Source organism: Taeniopygia guttata, chromosome 2, assembly GCF_048771995.1.
Source record: "Taeniopygia guttata chromosome 2, bTaeGut7.mat, whole genome shotgun sequence".
In the NCBI taxonomy this organism is placed as follows: Eukaryota; Metazoa; Chordata; class Aves; order Passeriformes; family Estrildidae; genus Taeniopygia; species Taeniopygia guttata.
The window spans coordinates 123,797,507-123,816,373 of record NC_133026.1 but is presented as its reverse complement, the minus strand read 5'-3'; the positions used below and the strand labels follow the sequence as shown (position 1 = coordinate 123,816,373).

At 40.5% G+C, this 18,867-nt stretch overlaps 1 protein-coding gene across 1 annotated transcript; it reads right to left on the bottom strand.

Annotated features, from left to right (window-relative positions):
• Positions 1-1,076: 1,076 nt before the first annotated feature.
• CHMP4C (charged multivesicular body protein 4C) lies at positions 1,077-18,717 on the bottom strand. Its single transcript, XM_002199719.7, has 5 exons — positions 17,636-18,717; positions 10,519-10,696; positions 9,183-9,297; positions 6,527-6,635; positions 1,077-4,335 (listed from the first exon to the last, which is right to left on the bottom strand). The coding sequence occupies exons 1-5, from the start codon at positions 17,829-17,831 to the stop codon at positions 4,271-4,273; spliced, it is 663 nt and encodes a 220-aa protein (XP_002199755.5). The 5' UTR covers positions 17,832-18,717; the 3' UTR covers positions 1,077-4,270.
• Between the last annotated feature and the right edge of the window lie 150 nt (positions 18,718-18,867).

The window sequence follows — 18,867 nt, the reverse complement described above, 5'->3', positions numbered from 1 at the left end:
GTGGTGACCAGGTAATTAATTACATGCTGATAACAAAACAAACCATTTAAACTATGATCAAGGTCACATAAGCAGCTATATTTTTCCTACAATATTCACCTGACTCAACAGTGCTATGGAGGTGAGTCTTGCCACAGCCTCTGCAACGGGGACAGGTGTGAGAAAACATGACAGCTACCTGAAATTATACTAGTAGTAATTCTCAAGATGAATTGCTAAATAATTTTTGAGACTAAATATTTTTTTCTAAAAAAATGACATAATTAAAATAATATAAGCCCTACATCATGGAAGACAGTGAGATTTTCTAAATATTCCCCCTGCACACTCATCCTGTTCTTCTACCCCTCCACAGCTGTAGACACAGACAGAAGTGCTCACACCACAGCAATTCCTTGGCATTTTGTGACAAAGCCCTTAGGACTCACAAAGAGGAAAAGAGAAGCTGCCCCAGCAATTGAAACCTTTCCACAACAGATGGTGGTCCTAAATCACTGCTCCAGCATTTCACACATACATGTAAATATATGTGTGTGTACACTATAGGTGAGACACTATACACACACACAGACTTTAAATAGATTCTAGTAAGATTAATGAAAAAAATGCCTTTTGTATTTGTTGCACTTCAATTTTGCCTATCATATATTTTTCTTTTGCATTTTTAAAAGACCTGATCATTCTGCCTTTCAAATAAGGCCTGGAAAGTGAAAAACACTGAAACAATTTCAGAAACAATAATAAGATCTTCAGGTCAGAGGGGAGGAGAGGGAGGTATTTTGGATATATTAAATTAAAATAATTTCTTGCACAGTGGTTAAGTGTGAAGGAATGCAGCCCAAACACCACAATTTACATTGGGGTGGGGTTTTTTTTTGTTGTTTTTTTTTAACCAAATCAACTTCAAAGAATTCTTGAATTCTAACTGGCTGCTGAAAGATTAATACAACAAAAAATGTTTCAAAATATTCTCACATCCTTTGAAAGAGCACTATATCCTAATGACAGTGTAAGGAGGGTATTTACAATTTTGCCTGATGGGAAAAGAAATTTAATAAAATCATGTAACACAAACATGACACCAAAATATTTATTTACAGTGTGTATATATATATATACATACATTAATTGGTTTTACTTTTATTACTTTCTTTTCCCCTTTTTAAAGTTATCCAGGTTAAAAGTGTCTAAGCCTGTTATGAGAAACAAATAATCTCAGAATAAATAAACAACAAGAAAGGAAGTCAGTTATAGTACACCATCTGCTGCAACAGTCCTCCTGTAAAATATGTTCCAGTTAGCAGGGTACATTTACAATAACACATTGACACTATTCACTCTCAACTACTTACATACTAAACAAATACCATCTTGGCATGAAGAGAGGCATATGTTCAAATACAAAAGGGCCATTTGTCCCACTGTTATCCAAATTTACACAGGAAACAGCCACTCCCTCAGCTGAATTAAATCCCTACAACCCCTTTTCCCTTGAAGAAAACTGTTGTCAAAAAAAACAAAACAAAACAAAACAACAAAAAAAAAAACAACAAAAAAACAAAAAAAAACAAACACTCCAGTTACGGAGGTCCATGGTGTATTTTCATTTCTGTGTATCACTACAGTGCTTCTGAGTATAATTTCACCAACCAACATCCTGGCTTATGAACTGGTACACGAGTCTGTCTGTCTTTCAGGATCACCAGCTACTATACATAAGCTTTCAGAGCAGCTCACCTGAATATTCATTTTTATTTCCTCACCTTTCAAAAGTTTTGTTTTTAAAGTGCTTGGTATGAACATTAATAAGCTGAAAACACCTGAAACTTCTTCAGGATCAGCATTTGGCCAAAACATTGCTGGAGGGCAGCAGTCAAACACTAGTTTGCAAAAAAGATCTCTACAGGAATATTTTGTCTCCAGTGAGGGGTGTTCACATGCAAAATTCTTATTCAAAAACAGTAGGCCCACATTTTCCAAGGCAGACTGAAAGTCATTTTAGTTTCAAAATAGAAACTTAGAGACCCATTAGGTTGTAGAGCACTTTGAATATGCCAAGTGCTACCTACATAAGAGCTAAGCATTCTTAAACTACTAATTCAACCAAGAACAGAGGCTGGAAGCCAGCTTTTCCAAACTAACTACGGGATTGTGTTGGCATGGCCTCATATTTAGAAATACCAGAAGTGTCCACAAAGACACTGCCAGCCTTGCACAGTCATACACCCAGTGTGTGCTGATATGTTCTGTACACAATTCTGAGACCTGCATAAACTGCACACCTTGAACACAGGACTCAGACAGAAGGATTAGCAAATGGATATGAAATAACTTTGAATATTTTACTAAGTATTCTGCTTTCAGCTAGCATTCTCATGCTGAATTTCAGCAAGCATTAAAACCAAGTAGCATTTTATTAGTATTTGGTTTCCTACTCTTTGAGAGTTCAAAATGTATTTTTAAATTTAAGGCAGTTCTGTCCTCTTTTTTTTCCTTCTGTTTTATTTTGTATTTAAAACAAAAACTAAATAATTCCAGACTTTCTCTACTCTGAACAAAAAGGGAACATATTCTTGGTACCTCCAAATTTTAGGACAGAATTAACACACACAGTTTTTTCCAGTAAGAAAATTATCCAAAGTGGCAAGGCTTGATTCAACTCTCATACAGATACAATCCAAAAGCAATTTCTCCACAGAGAATGGAAGTCCTGAAAAAGTCAAACTCTCCAAAGGGTTTATACATTTTGGGTTACATCCATAGGGTTCAACTTGAAAGGCTCTGAGCAGACCATGTCTAGAAACACATTATATACTTAACCTAAAATCCATTAAGCTGAAGGCTATTGAAGCCTGTTGAAGCTGAACACCCAGCAAATCACAGGGTAAAGCCTGCAGGAGAAGGAGTCAGTCTTCTGTGGCTGAAGACCTAGAGAAACCAAGTCCACCACTATTCCCCAGGTGGTTCTGTCATCACTAAATTTAAATTAATTTAAAAACAAGAAACCTAGATAAAGGACTCTGCTTCCTACACCACTAGGAACTCCACACTGTTCTACTATTTCCTTGTGATTAACAGCAGGCTACTAGCATAGAGCTTAAGATTTATTTAATATTTTGTTAGTACAAAGCAGCCTATTTAATTTTTGGGTTGTATTTGAACAGCAATCTCTCCATATATGTAGTAGTTTAGCATTCAAGAGTGGCATTTTTTCCTTAGGCTAAAATGCTGTTGAACAGTAACACACCAACTTTACAAGTAACCCAGAATCAGCTCTTAATCAGGGTTTAAAAAGGCCTTGCAAATGCAACACACTGGTATCATTTCCATTCACAAAGTGAGTAAGAGAAAAGAACCAGATGCTCAGAAATTAAAACTATTTTGAAATTGTGTAACTAAAAATGTGTTGCTAATTCCTTCGATGAGGATGAGCATTGTCATACAAAGTACAGACTCATCCTAGAAAGAGACAAGGTAGTGGAAAAGAAAACAGCAAGGTCAAATCTCTTCTGGATTTTTGACAGGCTTAATGAAAAGCACTAGTGTTTGGCAGGAATCTGTAAGAACCTAGACATTTTGCTTTCCTTGATCACTGTAATTCTGTAACCTAGTCAGAAATAGTCCAAAATACAATGCAACTTGACCTATAGAAGTGCATGGGACATTTTGGCCAATTAAAACAAATAACACATCCCACTTAAGTAAGCCTACAGAAGAGCTTCCTCTTAATATCTAGGACACCATAAGTTCCTCCAGGAAGACTGTTTGAATCTTCATGTCCAAATGAATAGTTATTAGTTCTTGGGCTCAAAGAACTTGCAAGTGAGGATATGTATTAAGCTGTTTTGCTAATATTCAAATAGTCTGAACCAAATAACCCTCTAGTTATAGGGCCCTGATGACTTCCTAAACTTTCTCATTTCAAAAATGAATCCTGCTTTGAGCATAAGTGAGGCACATGGGTTTTACAAACCAACAGACATGGTAAGATAGTACCTATTAAAAACTGATACTAATAATAAAACAAATCTCTTGACAAGGCTGAAAAAAAAATATGCCTGAAGGTTTAGGCAACTATTTAATTCTTTTGTTTGCTGGTTTTTCAGCTAGTTTTGTAATATGGGAGTAACACTAGTCTCAGCAAGATGTGCCATAAAAAAACCCAGCCTGTATGAAATGCAACCACACTAAATCAGTGTGGTTATAAAACAGCAGTGCAGCTCCTTACATTCTGCACTACAATGTTTCGTGTTATAAAAAGACCATGCTCTTATGAAGCCCAGGCAGCCAGTTTCTTCATTTCATCTTCATCTTCTGTTCTTTTCCTGGTCGATGCTGCAGATAAAGAGACAATAACCATCAACCAGTGTAACAGTCAGAACCATTCTATCTGTTAGTATGAGGACTTTTATAGTGCTTTTTTGTTTGAAGATCTCAGACCAATTTACTGAGTAGCAAGCTGAACATGAGTAATGCAGGAATGAAGCTCATAAGACTTGTGGCTATTTTGCCCCATCATTATTTCCTGTAGAACCCTAAAGATCACAATATAGGTCTGACATCATTCCTACTGAAAGACTCACGCAGAAAAAGCATTTAATTTCTAAAGGTTGTCACAGCCAGAAAAGGCCCACAAGAATGCTGTCAGTTCTCTCACCACCATGTAAACAAACAAAAGTGACCTATCCTGGCCAGCTGCACATCCTGCTACCTTTCCAAATAGTGCTGAGAGGTTCTGCACATTCAAGTCTCTGGATGAACTCACCCCATTTTAACAGGTGGTGTCATTTATTAAACAGAGAAAGATATTCCTGAACTTGCTTTGCTCAGGTGACATCAGTTAACTGCTGTGTTCACTGCAACAGCAATTCCCAGCTCTGTATCAGGTACCACACCCACTTTATACCCAAATCTCCTACCACACATCACCTGCATTCACTAAACCAAAACCTCACCCAAATTGTCCTCATTTGCTGACCTGCAAACTAGAGGCCCAAAAGCCAAGGTTCAGCCTCAGGCTGCCTCCTCCATCTGTGGGCTGTGCACAGCAGGATTGGCATCTCTGCAGCCACCAGTGGAACACTTACTGAGTTCAACACCTGTGTGCACCTTTACAGCAGCCAAACTGCTCCCACCTGAGGCAGCTGCAGGGCCAGGGGCCACTGTCTAGAGGGGAACTGCACTTCCACTTCAGGGACTAAGGAGAAGTACATGGGGGGCCACAGCTGCAGTCCCTCCTCTGCAAGTGTCACAGGTTCCCTGCGTGACTGGGGAAGGTCACTATGCCTCGCTTCATCGCAGTTTCCTCATCTTCAAAATCAGGAGGGCAACATGCATCTCCAATTAGAAGCATCATAGATCCATCAACTGGTCTAACTTTGCTGTTGCTGTGTGACAGTAAGCAGAGAGTTTCAGAAAACATAAGCTAGTTTTTCACAGCCTTGAACTATATAATTGTAACCAGCTCATCTTGCCTGAAGCAGTCATACAGATGGATGTAGAAAATTAAAATAGTGAGAAGCACATGGAGATGGTCTGGGTTTAATAAAAATGTCAACTGGCACAGCTGGATCTGGATTGGGAAGACAATGTATGAACAAATCATAAATGGCCACACTGAATTTTCACTGCTTTTCTAAATCCTTTTTTTTTTTAACTAGCTGTTCTGCAGTTGAGTTCAGTAGATGAAGCCACAGCCTCAGCTTGAACATTTTAAACTGCTTCTCAGGATTTAAGTGTCATCTGCCAAAACACATATCACAGGATCTGAGTTGAGCTGATCTAGGTAACCTGTTCTGTAGCAGAAACCATAAACCACCTGTGTCACATGTGTACTGTCCTTACTATCAAGTATTTATACTCTTTTACTAATTTCAGTAGACAGCAAGTCTTTCAACTGACAGTGAAAAGTGCATTAAAAGTTGACTGCCTCTGGATGAATTCAAAATGAACAGGGCAGAATTACAGAAAAATAAAACTACAGCTTAATACCAGAAATAAGCCTGTTCAGTACAAAGAAAGCAAAGGAACGAACATATGTCTTTAAATATGTACTTCCCAATGCCTCTTTCATTTCTAATTAAAATACCAGCGGAAAATATCAAACCACTACCCTGCAAAACTGGATTTTTATGACGTAAACATTTGGAATCTAGGTCAGACTCTAACTGAAAGAGACTAAGGATTTAATTGCCAAAAAGAAGGAAAAAAAAAAGGCAAAAAAGATCATTCCTCAATGATCTTACTACATTTCAGTAGGAGATTCATCAGTATATGTGCAAGGTCAAGTTCCCCGAGTTTGTCACCCCAAATCTACAGAGAATTTGGTCCTAAATGCTTTCACTGAGCAAAATTAAATCCCACTCTGCTTCTTCTGTTAAGCAGATACAAAAACAGGAAAAGGTATTTATAACATTTTAAAAGTTATAACAGAGTTAAATGCATATCTGAAACCCTCTCTTCCTCTCCCCCTTCTCACAGCATGGCTTAATCATGAGAAATGTAAAATAGCAATCAGGCATTTTACCAGGACGAGAAGGCAACGATGTGGATGGAACACTTGGCAATGTGACATCTCTCATTCCCTTGTTCAGTTCTTCTTGCTCCAGTTCTTCTAATTCTGCCATCAACTCATCCTAAATTCAAGGAAAACATTATTTACAAATTCTGTCAGTGCTTACATGCAAGGGCACATTTAACCACCGTGAAGCAAACTACTACTGAAAAAACAGTTTACACCTGAAAGGACATATCAAGAAACAGCATATTAAATGTGCAATTTTTACTAAGTATGGGCAGTTAAGTAAACCTTAATTGAACACTGAAAATAGGACAATGAGAGTAAGAAACAGGACAAGAAATAAACTTAAAAACAAAACTAACAGCAGTACAATACATGCCAAAAAGGCAAATATGGGAGTAAAACGCCTCTCTGCTGTCCTCAGGTTTGTTCCAAATCTAGAGCCTGTATTCTTCAATGGATTCAAACTTTAATGTGCCATTTCTCCCATTTTAAAACACCTTCCACTGGTTATAAGGCAGACTGTCATTAAAAACTGTTCTTCAGCCCTATCACATAAGTCCAGGATTATATGTGATTTCAAAGCAGCACTGGAATTCAAACTGTCCTCCTGGGTCCTGTTATTCACTCTTGAAACATGCAGCACTCATGGGCTTTTAGGTGCAGAGGCTGATTTGGACAGATGATCTAATCCACTTGTACAATGCTAAAAATAAAAAGGCTGCATGCTTTTTAAAAAAGCAAGGCACTTATTCCTCAGCTGAAGTTTCCCAAAGAAAGGAAGCTACATGATACATGTATGTGAAGAAATGGACCTCTGCCACATTGATAAAATGGTTTAAAAGAAACAATGGGCAAAAACAACTAGAGAGGGGAGGGGTAGTGTCAAAAAAGTTGCAAAGTAAGAGCTCTTAGGTACTGAAATGGGCTTTGCCTACACATTTATACTTTGTTTATCACCAATGTAGAAGTTAAAATGATAGTTGCATAGCCACCACAGGACCTTATGCCTGAATTTACTTTCTCATGGTTTTATAATTTAAGGCAAACATACACTGTGACCACCCAGGGAGAAGGAACACTTATGTTTCTGTGCCCATCTGGAGCACAAGAAATCACATGCTTCCATGGTCTCCGTACAGCCACAGGACACATGTGAAGAGAAAATGCATCCAAATTCATGGAAAAAACATCCTTCAAAAAAAATCAATTAAACATTATCCTTCAACACTAACTACCTTATATCCCAGCAATTAAGTAATTGATTCTAGCACTCTTAAGGTGCAGTAGCCTGCAAACCAGGTTTCCCAGTTACTGCCAAGTGCTCTAAGTATTAGGCTCCTATGCAAAAGCTGGTACAACGATGTTCCAAGTGACAGGGGCTTATTTCCAAAAGAGGAACAATGCACATCAGCTTCAACTGGTATCCCTTAGAAACTTCCAGCTCAATCTACAACATGCTTACTAAGCCTAGATTCCAAAAAGTTAAGCACTGTTGAAAAGCGAGACACTGTACAGCTGTTTGGGGTGGCAGAATGCTTTTCAAGTGTTTGAAGCACAGGCCAAATCCCATTCCTTGTGCCAGTAATGCCTAAATGTTTCTTGTAAAATTTACATTCAAAGGGGAAATACAGGAAAACGGGTAATGGGAACAAAATACAAAGATTCATTACTGTTTTCAACAAATTAGAGCTGTTGAATGAAACTACTTCTTCCTCCCAATCAAGTCAATATGTGCAATATAGCATTTATATCTTTCTTTTTTGTCCATTTGGGAATATAACAAATTAATTGGGAATACAGTGAACAGTTTGAGTATTCAAGACATTCTTCAAATGATTCTTAGTGCTTGGCCATTTTGAAACAAAACTGAAACACAAGACAAAAGTGGTTGTGATATTGAGCTTGACATCCATCTCTGCATTCCAGAGATTACAAGAATTTTGAGTAACCTTGACCCTTGAGTCCTCAACCATGGTTGGATCAGAATTAAGTTATATCCTGTTTAGATGTACAAAATCAAATCTGGGGGCATTGGATGAAAGCTACTGCCACAAATTTTGAGAAGGTCCTAAATGCCTTGTGGGGGTTTCAAAAGAAAAGAGCTTTAGAATGAAACCTTATTGCCTCCAACAGGTATTACTTCCACCTATCAGATCTACTTTTGTGGTCTGGGCAACAGGGAAAGGACCTGCATCAAAAATGACCTTAAAAAATGGTCTAAATATTCAGAATTATGAACAGTAGCCTGTCCATGACATAGAGACATGCACTTAAGTCAAATGGATGTCTATTTGGAGCAACAAAAAAATTATATGTTTCAGTGTCCACTTGGAGTAGTACAAATTACATGTTTTAGTGACCTTTTTCTGAGGCTCAAATGAGAACAATAACTACAGGAGTGCAGTTAAAAATGCTTTTCTTAAAATTGATACAAAAAAAATATTTTTTATATTTTTGCATTTACAGATTTTTATTTAGTATATTATATATTTTATATATAATGGCTTTATTTAATTTTTATATTTATAAAAAAATTCTACAATTTTCCTAGATAGAGTGAGCTAGAACCAAGGAATTTCACATTCACACTTCATGAGAAATAAACCACTGCACAGCAAAATAACTATGGAGTTAAAACTCACAGGCCTGAAGTACTAACCTCGTCAAACTCATCACCAAAGGTGGCTCGGCTTGAGATAGCGTCTGAAATTTCCTGGGCAACATCTTGCTGTTCAGTGATATCTTGCATCAAATCATCAATTTTGTTCAAATCCCTGGCAAGGTAACATAAAAACATTATTTTAAAGGACGCAACATTCAAATCCTACAGAACGCTCACCTGAACAGACTCAGTTTTCTTTTTATGCCCATGACTCTATAAACAGAAGAATTCACAGGGAGTAATTTTCCTCACCTACACTCAGCCCAGCTACTTCCATGTCAGGATTATAACAAAAGTCAAACTGCAGCAGAGTGTCTCTCTCTCTGTGCTCCTCATACCTCTGCCAGCCAGTCACAGCCCATGGGCAGTTCCCTAGGGTCAGCGTCTTCGCAGGCCTTTTGGTACTTAAATGGGCTTTATAAGAAAGAGGGGGATAAACATTTACATGGCTTGTTGTGGAGGGCAGAGGGTAACAACTTTAATCCAAAAGAGGGTCAATTTAGATTTGATTCAAGGAAGAAGCTTTTTACAATGAGGGTGGTGAAGCACCAGCACAGGTTGCCCAGAAATGGTAGCTATCCCATCACTAGAAACACCCAAGGTCAGGTTGGATGGACTCTGAGCAACCTGATCTGGTTGAAGATGTTCCTATTCACTGCAGGGTGTTTGGACAGGATTATCTTTAAATGTCCCCTTGAACCCAAACTATTCTATGATTTTATGGATCTTTTTTTATGTTAAGGTTTCACCAGAACTGGGGACAACTTAACAGAATTGTACCCCATTAAAAGGTTTCCCCTTATTGTTAACTTCGTTATTGTTTCAGTTCCTGTTTATTTCTCCCAGAACAACCCTTCTGATTTAACTCTGTTTATTCAGGCAGAAAAACATCCCTTGAAACAATATAGGACATATGAAAAAAAAAAGTAAATTTTTTTTTTTGGGGGGGGGGCGGTGGGTTAGGAAAGGGAGTGCGTTTAATCAGTACTTTCAATCCCACAGTCCAGCTTATGGATTCTAGGAAAAAAGTCCACCTAATTTCTATGACTAGATTTTCTTCTAGACAAACCAAGGGCAGAGGCCACTCTCCACTGCCAAGACAGACTGAAAAAAACAGATCTCACCAGTTAAGTGAATTTCCTTCTAGATTTATTGTTAGGAAAAGATATTTTTCTGCCAAATATAACACTATAACACTAATAGCATTCCTGGCATTCAATGCCCAAACCAAAAATGAAGTCAAAACTATCTAACTTGAAAAACAGTCTATAGTAGTGGAATAATTTGAAAGTGGTTAGTAAGTTCAACTTGGAAGCTACTAGAAAACACTTACATATTTTCATGTACTTTTTTCATAGCTTGTGCAGCATAACCCATATTCTTGAGCACTTCTGTGTTGGTGTGGGAATTTTCCAGTGCCTCTCTCTGGAACTCAATGGTTGAAAGTGTCCCATCAATTTGATTCAACTGTTTCTCATATCTCTTTTTTCTCTTCAGCGCTTGTAAGGCAGCTGGAATGAGAACAGGCAAAGTGCATTGTGTGTTTTCATAGCAAATGCAAGGACAAGTAGTTCAGCACCAAGCTGACCTGCAGAATTTATAATTCTCACCCTCCTACCTTACTATGAGGGAGACAAACTTTGACCACACCAGATCGGCAGCCTGTTAATCACCAACAGACTGTTGCATGAACATCCTGGGAAGCCTCTTTTAGATTAACTCCTCCTAGCACCACAAGAAAAAGCAGCTTCTTCCTCCACTGTGGGAGATCTTGAACTCCATCCTGTGCACACAGGCAAAGCAGGGAAGATGGGAAGGAAAAAGAAAAACATCAGAGAGAAGTCAGAAGGGAGGAATCAGAAGAGAGAATAAAAGAATAAGCTGCCAAATGTAAGTAAAACCTAAGGAAGACAGTGTAAGAACTGTCATAACCACAACTCCACCAATGGCGCTTTATAAACTTTGTCTCAGCAGCAGTAATTGTGAAGTGCAATGAAGGGCCCAAATGGCCCAGCTAGGCAGATGGGTTAGACCAGAGAAGGATTTGCATTTCTCCAGCTTTTAGCTCATCCATTCTTAACAATCCCTTAGGAACATGATCTTTAAATCTTAGAATTTAAAAACATAAATAACTTTGTAGACACAGACACAGTCAAATCCTGCTACACCCCATTATCTTTGTAAATTAGTTGATCTTAGCTTTTTATATTCATTAAATTATGAGCAGCGTACTCTGTCCAGAGTAAATCATTACCAGAATAAATGCACGTGACAAGCATGAGGAGAAGAGAACTTTCTCTTGGCCTCAGGGTGTGGAACACACACAATTTTGCCACAAGCATTTCCTGATAACAGTCCTTTCCAAACTACATATGCCAGGCGAAAAAACCAAACAAAACAAGAGACTGAGTTAACCCATTGTTTGGTTTCTTTCAATGCTATTAGCATCCCCATTCCTTCCCTTGTGTCCTACATTTAATCTTTAAAAAGATTCACAACCTACAAGCCCCTGTGGCCTCCCCAAACTCAACCAACAGCAGCAGCTACTGCTGCGATCCTGTTAAAATTGCCCACACGCAGTAACACTGAACCTTGACACTGGGGTACACAACTTTTCAAATGAAATTAGGATTCCCCCAAGGAGGGCACAAAGAGTTATGGTGCGTAACAGCACGCTAAAAGTATCAATGCTTTGTTGACAAATGCTTGAATCAACATGATCAAAATTGCTCATCATAAGCTGCACAAGGACAGGCATTCACACAGGCTAAGATGCCTTCCACCACCGGCAGTGAGATGTTTCAGGACAGCAAACCACAATCCCAACAGATTAATCACAACATTCAAATCCAAGATTTTCCAAGGTTTTGGGGGATGGTTCAAAGATCATGCATATTCTGAAGTTGTGCAAACACCAGATGATGTCATGCAAATGGCAAATGTAAGAACTGTAAAATTCTCACTGGCAATTCTGAAATACTTAATTTTTATTTAATCCCAAACAATGCTTACCTACTTATTATTTCCTTACTTATTTATGCTTAGTATTGGTAGAATTAGGACACCAGCCACTTCCTTTCTTAGCTTCCACTGGATCGAATTTGATCATGGATTCTTAGGTTAGGAAGCTAGAAGTTCCAGACAAAGGTAACAGTCTGAAACTGCCTAACAACAGCTGGGCCAGAGAGGACTCTGAGGCCCTGTGGACTGAGGAGCGCTCAGCTGGAGCAAGCATCTACCATGGGGCAGACTTTCTAGTCAGTGCTCTTCAGAAATGGGACTCTGCAACGGTGCTGTTATTGTTGGCTGCTCACAAAGAAAATGGATTTCCTCAGTTACACACAAAGCAGTTGTTTTAAAAATCCTGAAGATCATTTCATTAAACCACACCCAAATCAAGAAAACACAGCAGAAGCTAAACTCTCTGCGACTTCAACTATTCATAAGAAGCTTTTCCTAATTAATGTGGTACAAGATATTATCTTCCTTCTCTTTAGTTTTACCAGTCACTTACAGGATAAATCAGTCCATAGGAAATAAATTCATACTCTTTCCTTATCAACCAAAGCATTATAAATTCTCACACCACACTATATGATTTTCCTGATTTGTGTTAAATGAATGCTCTTTATTGCAGAGTATTTTGCTACAGGAGCTCCTATCACTAATTTATGAGAATTTCCTTGTTATTTGAAATCTATTTTCCTGTGTTTTACAAAGTACCTAGAATTTTAGTGCTTTTCTACTGCATATTACAAGCATTTTTAAATTTGTGTGCAAGTCTTACAGGACTGAAATGCTTCTGCTTTATAATGCTATCACATTGTAATTACCAAACTGGAGAAGAAAGTATCTATTAAAATATAATTAAATAGAGCAGAGAAGACAAACTCACTTCACTGAAGGTCTAAGAATGGCACTGAAAAATGGTGTTCCCCATTCCAAAGATCTCAAAGAAGGAAGACAGCCTGGGGAGGATGAGTTTGAGCAGAGGTAGAGTCTGAGGAAGTAAGTGTAATTAACACCAATTCATTCAGGAAGAGGTGGAGGGCTTCTCCAGGAAAAAAACACAAAAGCAGTCTCATACACTTTTTCTTTTGTGCTCCAAAAAAGCCAATTCACCTCTTGAAATTTTTTATGTCAGCACTTGGCTGGGCTTTAGTACATTTCCTGTACTCCTGAATCCAGTAAGCAGGATACAGCTCATAGATTAGGAACCACTGCTTTTAATATGAGTTTTTATTTTATAGTCATAAGGTGTCTGGAACAAAATAAGACTATGTCAGTTTAAGTTTTCATATTAATGAACTCCTTCTATACAGAAGGGCACTTTTCCAATATTGCTACAATGCTGACACTTTAGTAAGGAAGCATTAATGGCCACCCTGGCAATAAGAATCCTGGCCACACGAATATCCAGATTTCAAAAGGAAAAGCAGAAGTAATTGCATAGGAAGAGCTGTGCACCCTTCTCATGGTTTCATGACAGATCAGACTGAAAAGTAACAGTGCAGCAATACCACCTTTACCTGTCAAGCCTACTGCCAACACCCATCAGTACTGAAAGCACCAACAATATCATCTTCTCAAGCAGAAATAAAACAGTTGTCTAATAATCCTTATAATGATGAAACCACTAAAGTAGGAAAACGGTGTTTCTTCTGATGATGTAACAGGATTGTGGAAATACCAGGTCTTACTCTTGGATACAGCTCACAAAATTCCACCTCAGGCCTGCAAGGGATTCATGGACTGCAGCTTCTGATCTCCCTCACTCCACGGACAACAGACAGCAATGCTGCTGAGGCCATAAAAATCATAGGACCCTAATTAGGCTCACTGTCAGCATTCACAGTCCTTAAAGCCTTGTGGAGGAAGTCACATGCAGCTACAGCTGGGAAGCTAAATCAAGAATAATAATGAGCTGGACCAGCAAGACACTTGAAATGTGATCATGAAAGTCAGAGAACAATCACTGTAACTCACAGAGCAAAGACACACCAAGGGCTTTTCTTTATGTCCCCGCCAGAAACCCTCACTCCCAACCTGTCCCACAGCCTGCCGCAGGCGTGACTGTCCTGTCCATCATAACACATAACTACCACATCATTGTTTCGCTTCCACAGCCTCCTGGTTACACCCAACTCACTGAAAAGGAATGCTACACAGCTACATGTGCCCTGCCCAAATATAACACACGTTTAGCAGCATCTACTTGTGAAACCCTCCCTGTTTTTCCCACTTTCTTCATAGGTTTTGTCCTCAGTAGTACTATGTGGTTCTTTATAGTTCAGATTTAATCCTGTTCTGGATGGCTTCATTTTATTGTTTTTATTAAGTTTTTTTTATATTTTTAGGATCTGTGAAGGACATTGGGCTGAAACAACACACATCTATGTGTATGTTATTTTTACAATTACAGGCATGCTTCAGAAAACACATTTCCTTTTAAACAAAGTTCTCAAATATTCAGTATCACTTCTTGTTCTTTATATTTTCTTCTATGTCCTTTAAAATAATGGATAAGAACAGCCAACATGCAGATGGAGTTGGCAGCTATGCACTGGCTTATACTGAGAAACCCCCAAGAAGTACAGCAAGAGATTTTAAAAGAGTTTGTTCCTGGCATGGAGAGACATTAGAATTCAGTGCTAACAGTGAAAAAGATATTGCTTCTCATGACAAAACTTCTTTCAGCAAACAAAAAACCTTGAAGTGGTCTAGCTACAATCAGATATTAATGGGGAATGCTGAAAATGCATCCCATCAAAAGTATAGCTAATTTCAGATTAGGTACAGAAACTGCAGAGATACTCCATAAAGGAAAAGCCAGGACTATTTCAGTGATGTTTCACATCTATGGCATAGCTAATGCATTACAGCTTTTAAATCAAGTTAAGCCTACTGATGTCACATGAAACCCATTCAAGAGTCATACAAAGTCATGAGAAATTGCTGGTGCTTGAATCTGCTCTCTCTTATGTTGGTGCAACTGACTCAGACTCATGCACCTAAAAATCAAGTGAGATCATGCTAATTTGTTGCATTTTCTATCCCTAGCTACATCTTGCTCCAGTTGCTGACAGCTCCATTTTAGTTTCCATAGGCCTCTATACAGATGCAATGAAGAAAAAAGAATCTACATTGAAAATAAGCAGTGACATCCCACCGAAACACTCACTTCAACAAGGCAGTGTAGATTAAAACCTTTATTCTCTCATTTGCATGTGTGTTTACATAATATTACAATAGATGGTGGTTAGCACAGATTTTCTCTGAGCTATACAGTACTACACACTAGCTAATATGATGTCAATGTAAATCAACTGTAATTAAACTGTAAAGCAATTGACATATCAAATGAAGACATTATTGGGGATTTAAGTTCACTAAGTATCCTGCTAAATTTAAGCACTTTGGCACAGCAAGGTTATATTTTAAACAATGTATGGTTCATATTGTTTCTCCTCTGACGGTACTTAGGTTATCCCATTTTGGTTTTAGAACCATTTTTGGCATGAGTAAGAACTGCTCCACTGTAGTTTTAGCCCTACTCTTGCCTCTTTATTGTTTTTAACTGTTCCTCCCTAAGCAAATAACAAAATAAAAGCTATTTTAACCACAATCAGCTCAACACTACAGTTTGCAATACGACTCCATGAACAATTTAATACATAAAAAACTAGGGCAATTTCATATTGAGCACTGCAGTGGAAGCAACGATCTGGGAGAAAAACTTCAGATATCAAATTCTGCATGCCTGAAGCAAAAGGCCAGCACAGACCTGAAACCACCATCAACCAGCTGAGTTAAAGATGAAGCAGATCCACCTTTCCCCAAGAAATTCTCATTCCTGACTGTGCCCCTCTCTCTCTTTCACAGGTGCACAAGCACTCATGTAGCTACCAGCTCAACTGGATAAGTGGAACTTAAACCATCCTGGGTAAAAAGAATAACCCAGACAAAGAAAATCACAGTATTTTAAAATATCCAGCTTTCTGAAACACACCCTTCAGAGAACTCTGCTAAGGGAAAGGAAGGGAGCAGCATAAGGGCAGGAGCGAGGCAGGAAATGCTTCTTTCTGCAAATGTGCCAGTTTATATTTCAGGTTTGGGATGAAGTTTCAGAACAGCATGTCTGGATTTAACCAGGAATTGCTACAGTCATTGGAACCAACCTATTTGCTTGTACCAGCCCTGCAGCTCAGGCTTTTGCACAATGAATTCAGTCCCAGGAGCCACCTGGTCACTTTGTTCCATAGCAAATTAGCTTCCAGCTGGATCACCTTCCTGAACTAGCTCACTGTGACAGTACAGAGGTGCCAGTACCTGGACAAGGGACCAAGAGACACTCCAGCTGAAGCCAGGGGAATAGAAAGTGTGAGAATGGGACAACTGTGACAGCCCCCATCTTCTTGAGCAGCTGTCACAGTTGAGCACTCAACTGAGTTTACTCCCTCAACTGTGCCTTCAAATCTGTCCCATCTTGACCCACAATTTTAAATCAATTTTAACTAAAAGTTAGTTTAGTTAAACTGCCTTTTGCTAATAATTATTAAATGCTAAAGTATTACAAACACACTAGAGGGCAGGACACCTCTAACACAAGTTCAAAGTCATTATTTTATAAATTACTGAGTAACAGAACAAGCAGGCAAAAGACCTACTCTCTTGTCACATTACAAATCTTTAATTCAAAATATTCTTCTTCTGTTATTAAGCATTTAAATTAAAAGACAGCTCAGGCAAACAGGCCTCCATGCAACTTCAGGAAATAATTAACTTGTTTCTCTGAGGCCAGTATATCCCCAAGACGCTGACTACCATCATTTGCTTCCCAGGGGTGACAACATCAGTATACATAGAAGCCAGACCTTAGCATCCTCTCCTTTGTAGCTGACAGTAGTCACAAATGCTCTGAGCTATCATTCTTTTTTCAGTTTCACATATACTTCTTACATTATTTGGACAAATCATTGCATCACTCAGTTGCTCAGTTGTCAGCAATGGGGATAATGTGCATTGATTTGTGAATATACAGGAGATCTGCACATCCTTCATCTCGTTTGCCACCTGCCCAGCCAATGCTGAGCCCCCAAAGAGCAGCAGTACTTTGCCCTCCAGTCAGTGTGTCCAGGCAGTACCTGCATCGACTGTGGTGCAAAGCACGAACAGGAGAATCGCACAGGAAACTACAGACAGTAAATTTGTGAGGAATAACAATTTCCCATCCCGCTAGATGAATCCACAGTTCATTAAACACTAATCGATGCCAAAACCACCATCCCGCCTCGCGTGTGGTGATACTCGCTCGGGGCCCACAGCCGACCCACACTGCACACCTGCGGGGCCAGGGGACCCGGCCCAGCCACAGCCCCGGCGAGACGCGAGCGCCCCTCGCACCCAGGGCGCTCCGGGCGTTAATCGCGCGGGGCCCGGCCCGCACTCACCTCGCTTGTTCTTGGTGCCGTGCTGCCGCGCTAGCGCCAGCTCCCGCTCGATCCGCGTCTCCAGGTACTCCTGCTTCTTGCTGAGCATCTCCTCCGTCTCTCGCAGCCGGGCCAGCGCCTCCTGAGGCGAGGGACCCCCGCGGCCCTTGGAGGCGGCCGAGCCGCCCCCCTTGAAGAACTTGGAGATCTTGCTCATGGCGGCGATCCCAGCTCGGCGCCCGCCGGCAGAAAGGTCTGGCGAGCCCGATCCTCAGGAGCCTCCGCGCCCGGCACACGCCGTGACAGCACTTCCTGAGCCCACGGGCGGCGGCGGCAGCGCACCTGGCGGCGGGGCGGGCCCGGGGGCGGCTCCGCGGAGGCCGAGCCGCCGCTCCCTCAGCCGGCGCCGGGCAGCGCGGCGGGAGGAGCCGGCGAGATCCGCGGGACAGCCGCAGGTCCCGGGCCGGGCCGGCGCTGCGGAGGGGACTACGAGTTTATGCTTTCCCCCTAACTTTTTTCCCATCACAGAATCTCAGAATGCACAGTGGGTCATCCTCCCTGCTCACGCAGGGTGATCCTAGAGCACATGGCACAGGATTGCTGCATCCGGGCGGCTCAGTATCTCCCACAGAGAGAGACTGCGCAACCTCTTCCATTGCGTGGTCACTCACACAATAAAAAAGTTCTTCCTCGTATTCAGGTGGAAAATCCTGTGCTATCAGTTTCTGCCTGTTGCCTCGTCCTATTGCTTGGCACCACGGAGAAGAACCTCGCCCCAGCCTCTTGGCACCACCCGTAAGAAGCTTATATACATTGCTGATGTCCCCTCTCAGTCGTTTCTTTCACGGCTGAAGAGGCTCAATTCTCTCAGTCTTTCCTTCGAAGGAAGTAATTGGAGACATGCCGCAGGAAGGTGTTTTGGGAGGGCATCACCCTCGGGCACAGGTGTGCACGCGAGTCAGGGCTGGGAAAATAACACTGAATTCTGAAAGAATGTGGCTTTTTACAAAAGTGAGGGGTGCGCCGCTAAGAAAACCTCAGTGGCAACCAACAGGTTTCAGGGTGCACGAAGTGCTTCGAGAAGTCGGGCTACCTCCGCTCTGCCTCAGGGAACCAGCCTCTGCCCCGCAAACAGCGACACAAATAAGACACAAAACATGCCTTTTTTCCCCCTGGAACAACGCGAGGAGCACCAGCCGCGGCTCTAGGCCCACTGAAGGCTGAGGCTCGGGTCGACAGGGGCTGACCAGAGC

What these genes read in the sequence shown, in the direction of transcription:
- CHMP4C (XM_002199719.7), bottom strand. Translation starts at nt 17,831, where the DNA reads ATGAGCAAGATCTCCAAGTTCTTCAAGGGGGGCGGCTCGGCCGCCTCC. An exon ending in AAAAAAGTACATGAAAATAT is followed by an intron (nt 9,298 to 10,518) that starts GTAAGTGTTTTC and finishes TTACCTTGCCAG; the next exon opens with GGATTTGAACAAAATTGATG. An exon ending in ATCGTTGCCTTCTCGTCCTG is followed by an intron (nt 4,336 to 6,526) that starts GTAAAATGCCTG and finishes CTTTATCTGCAG; the next exon opens with CATCGACCAGGAAAAGAACA.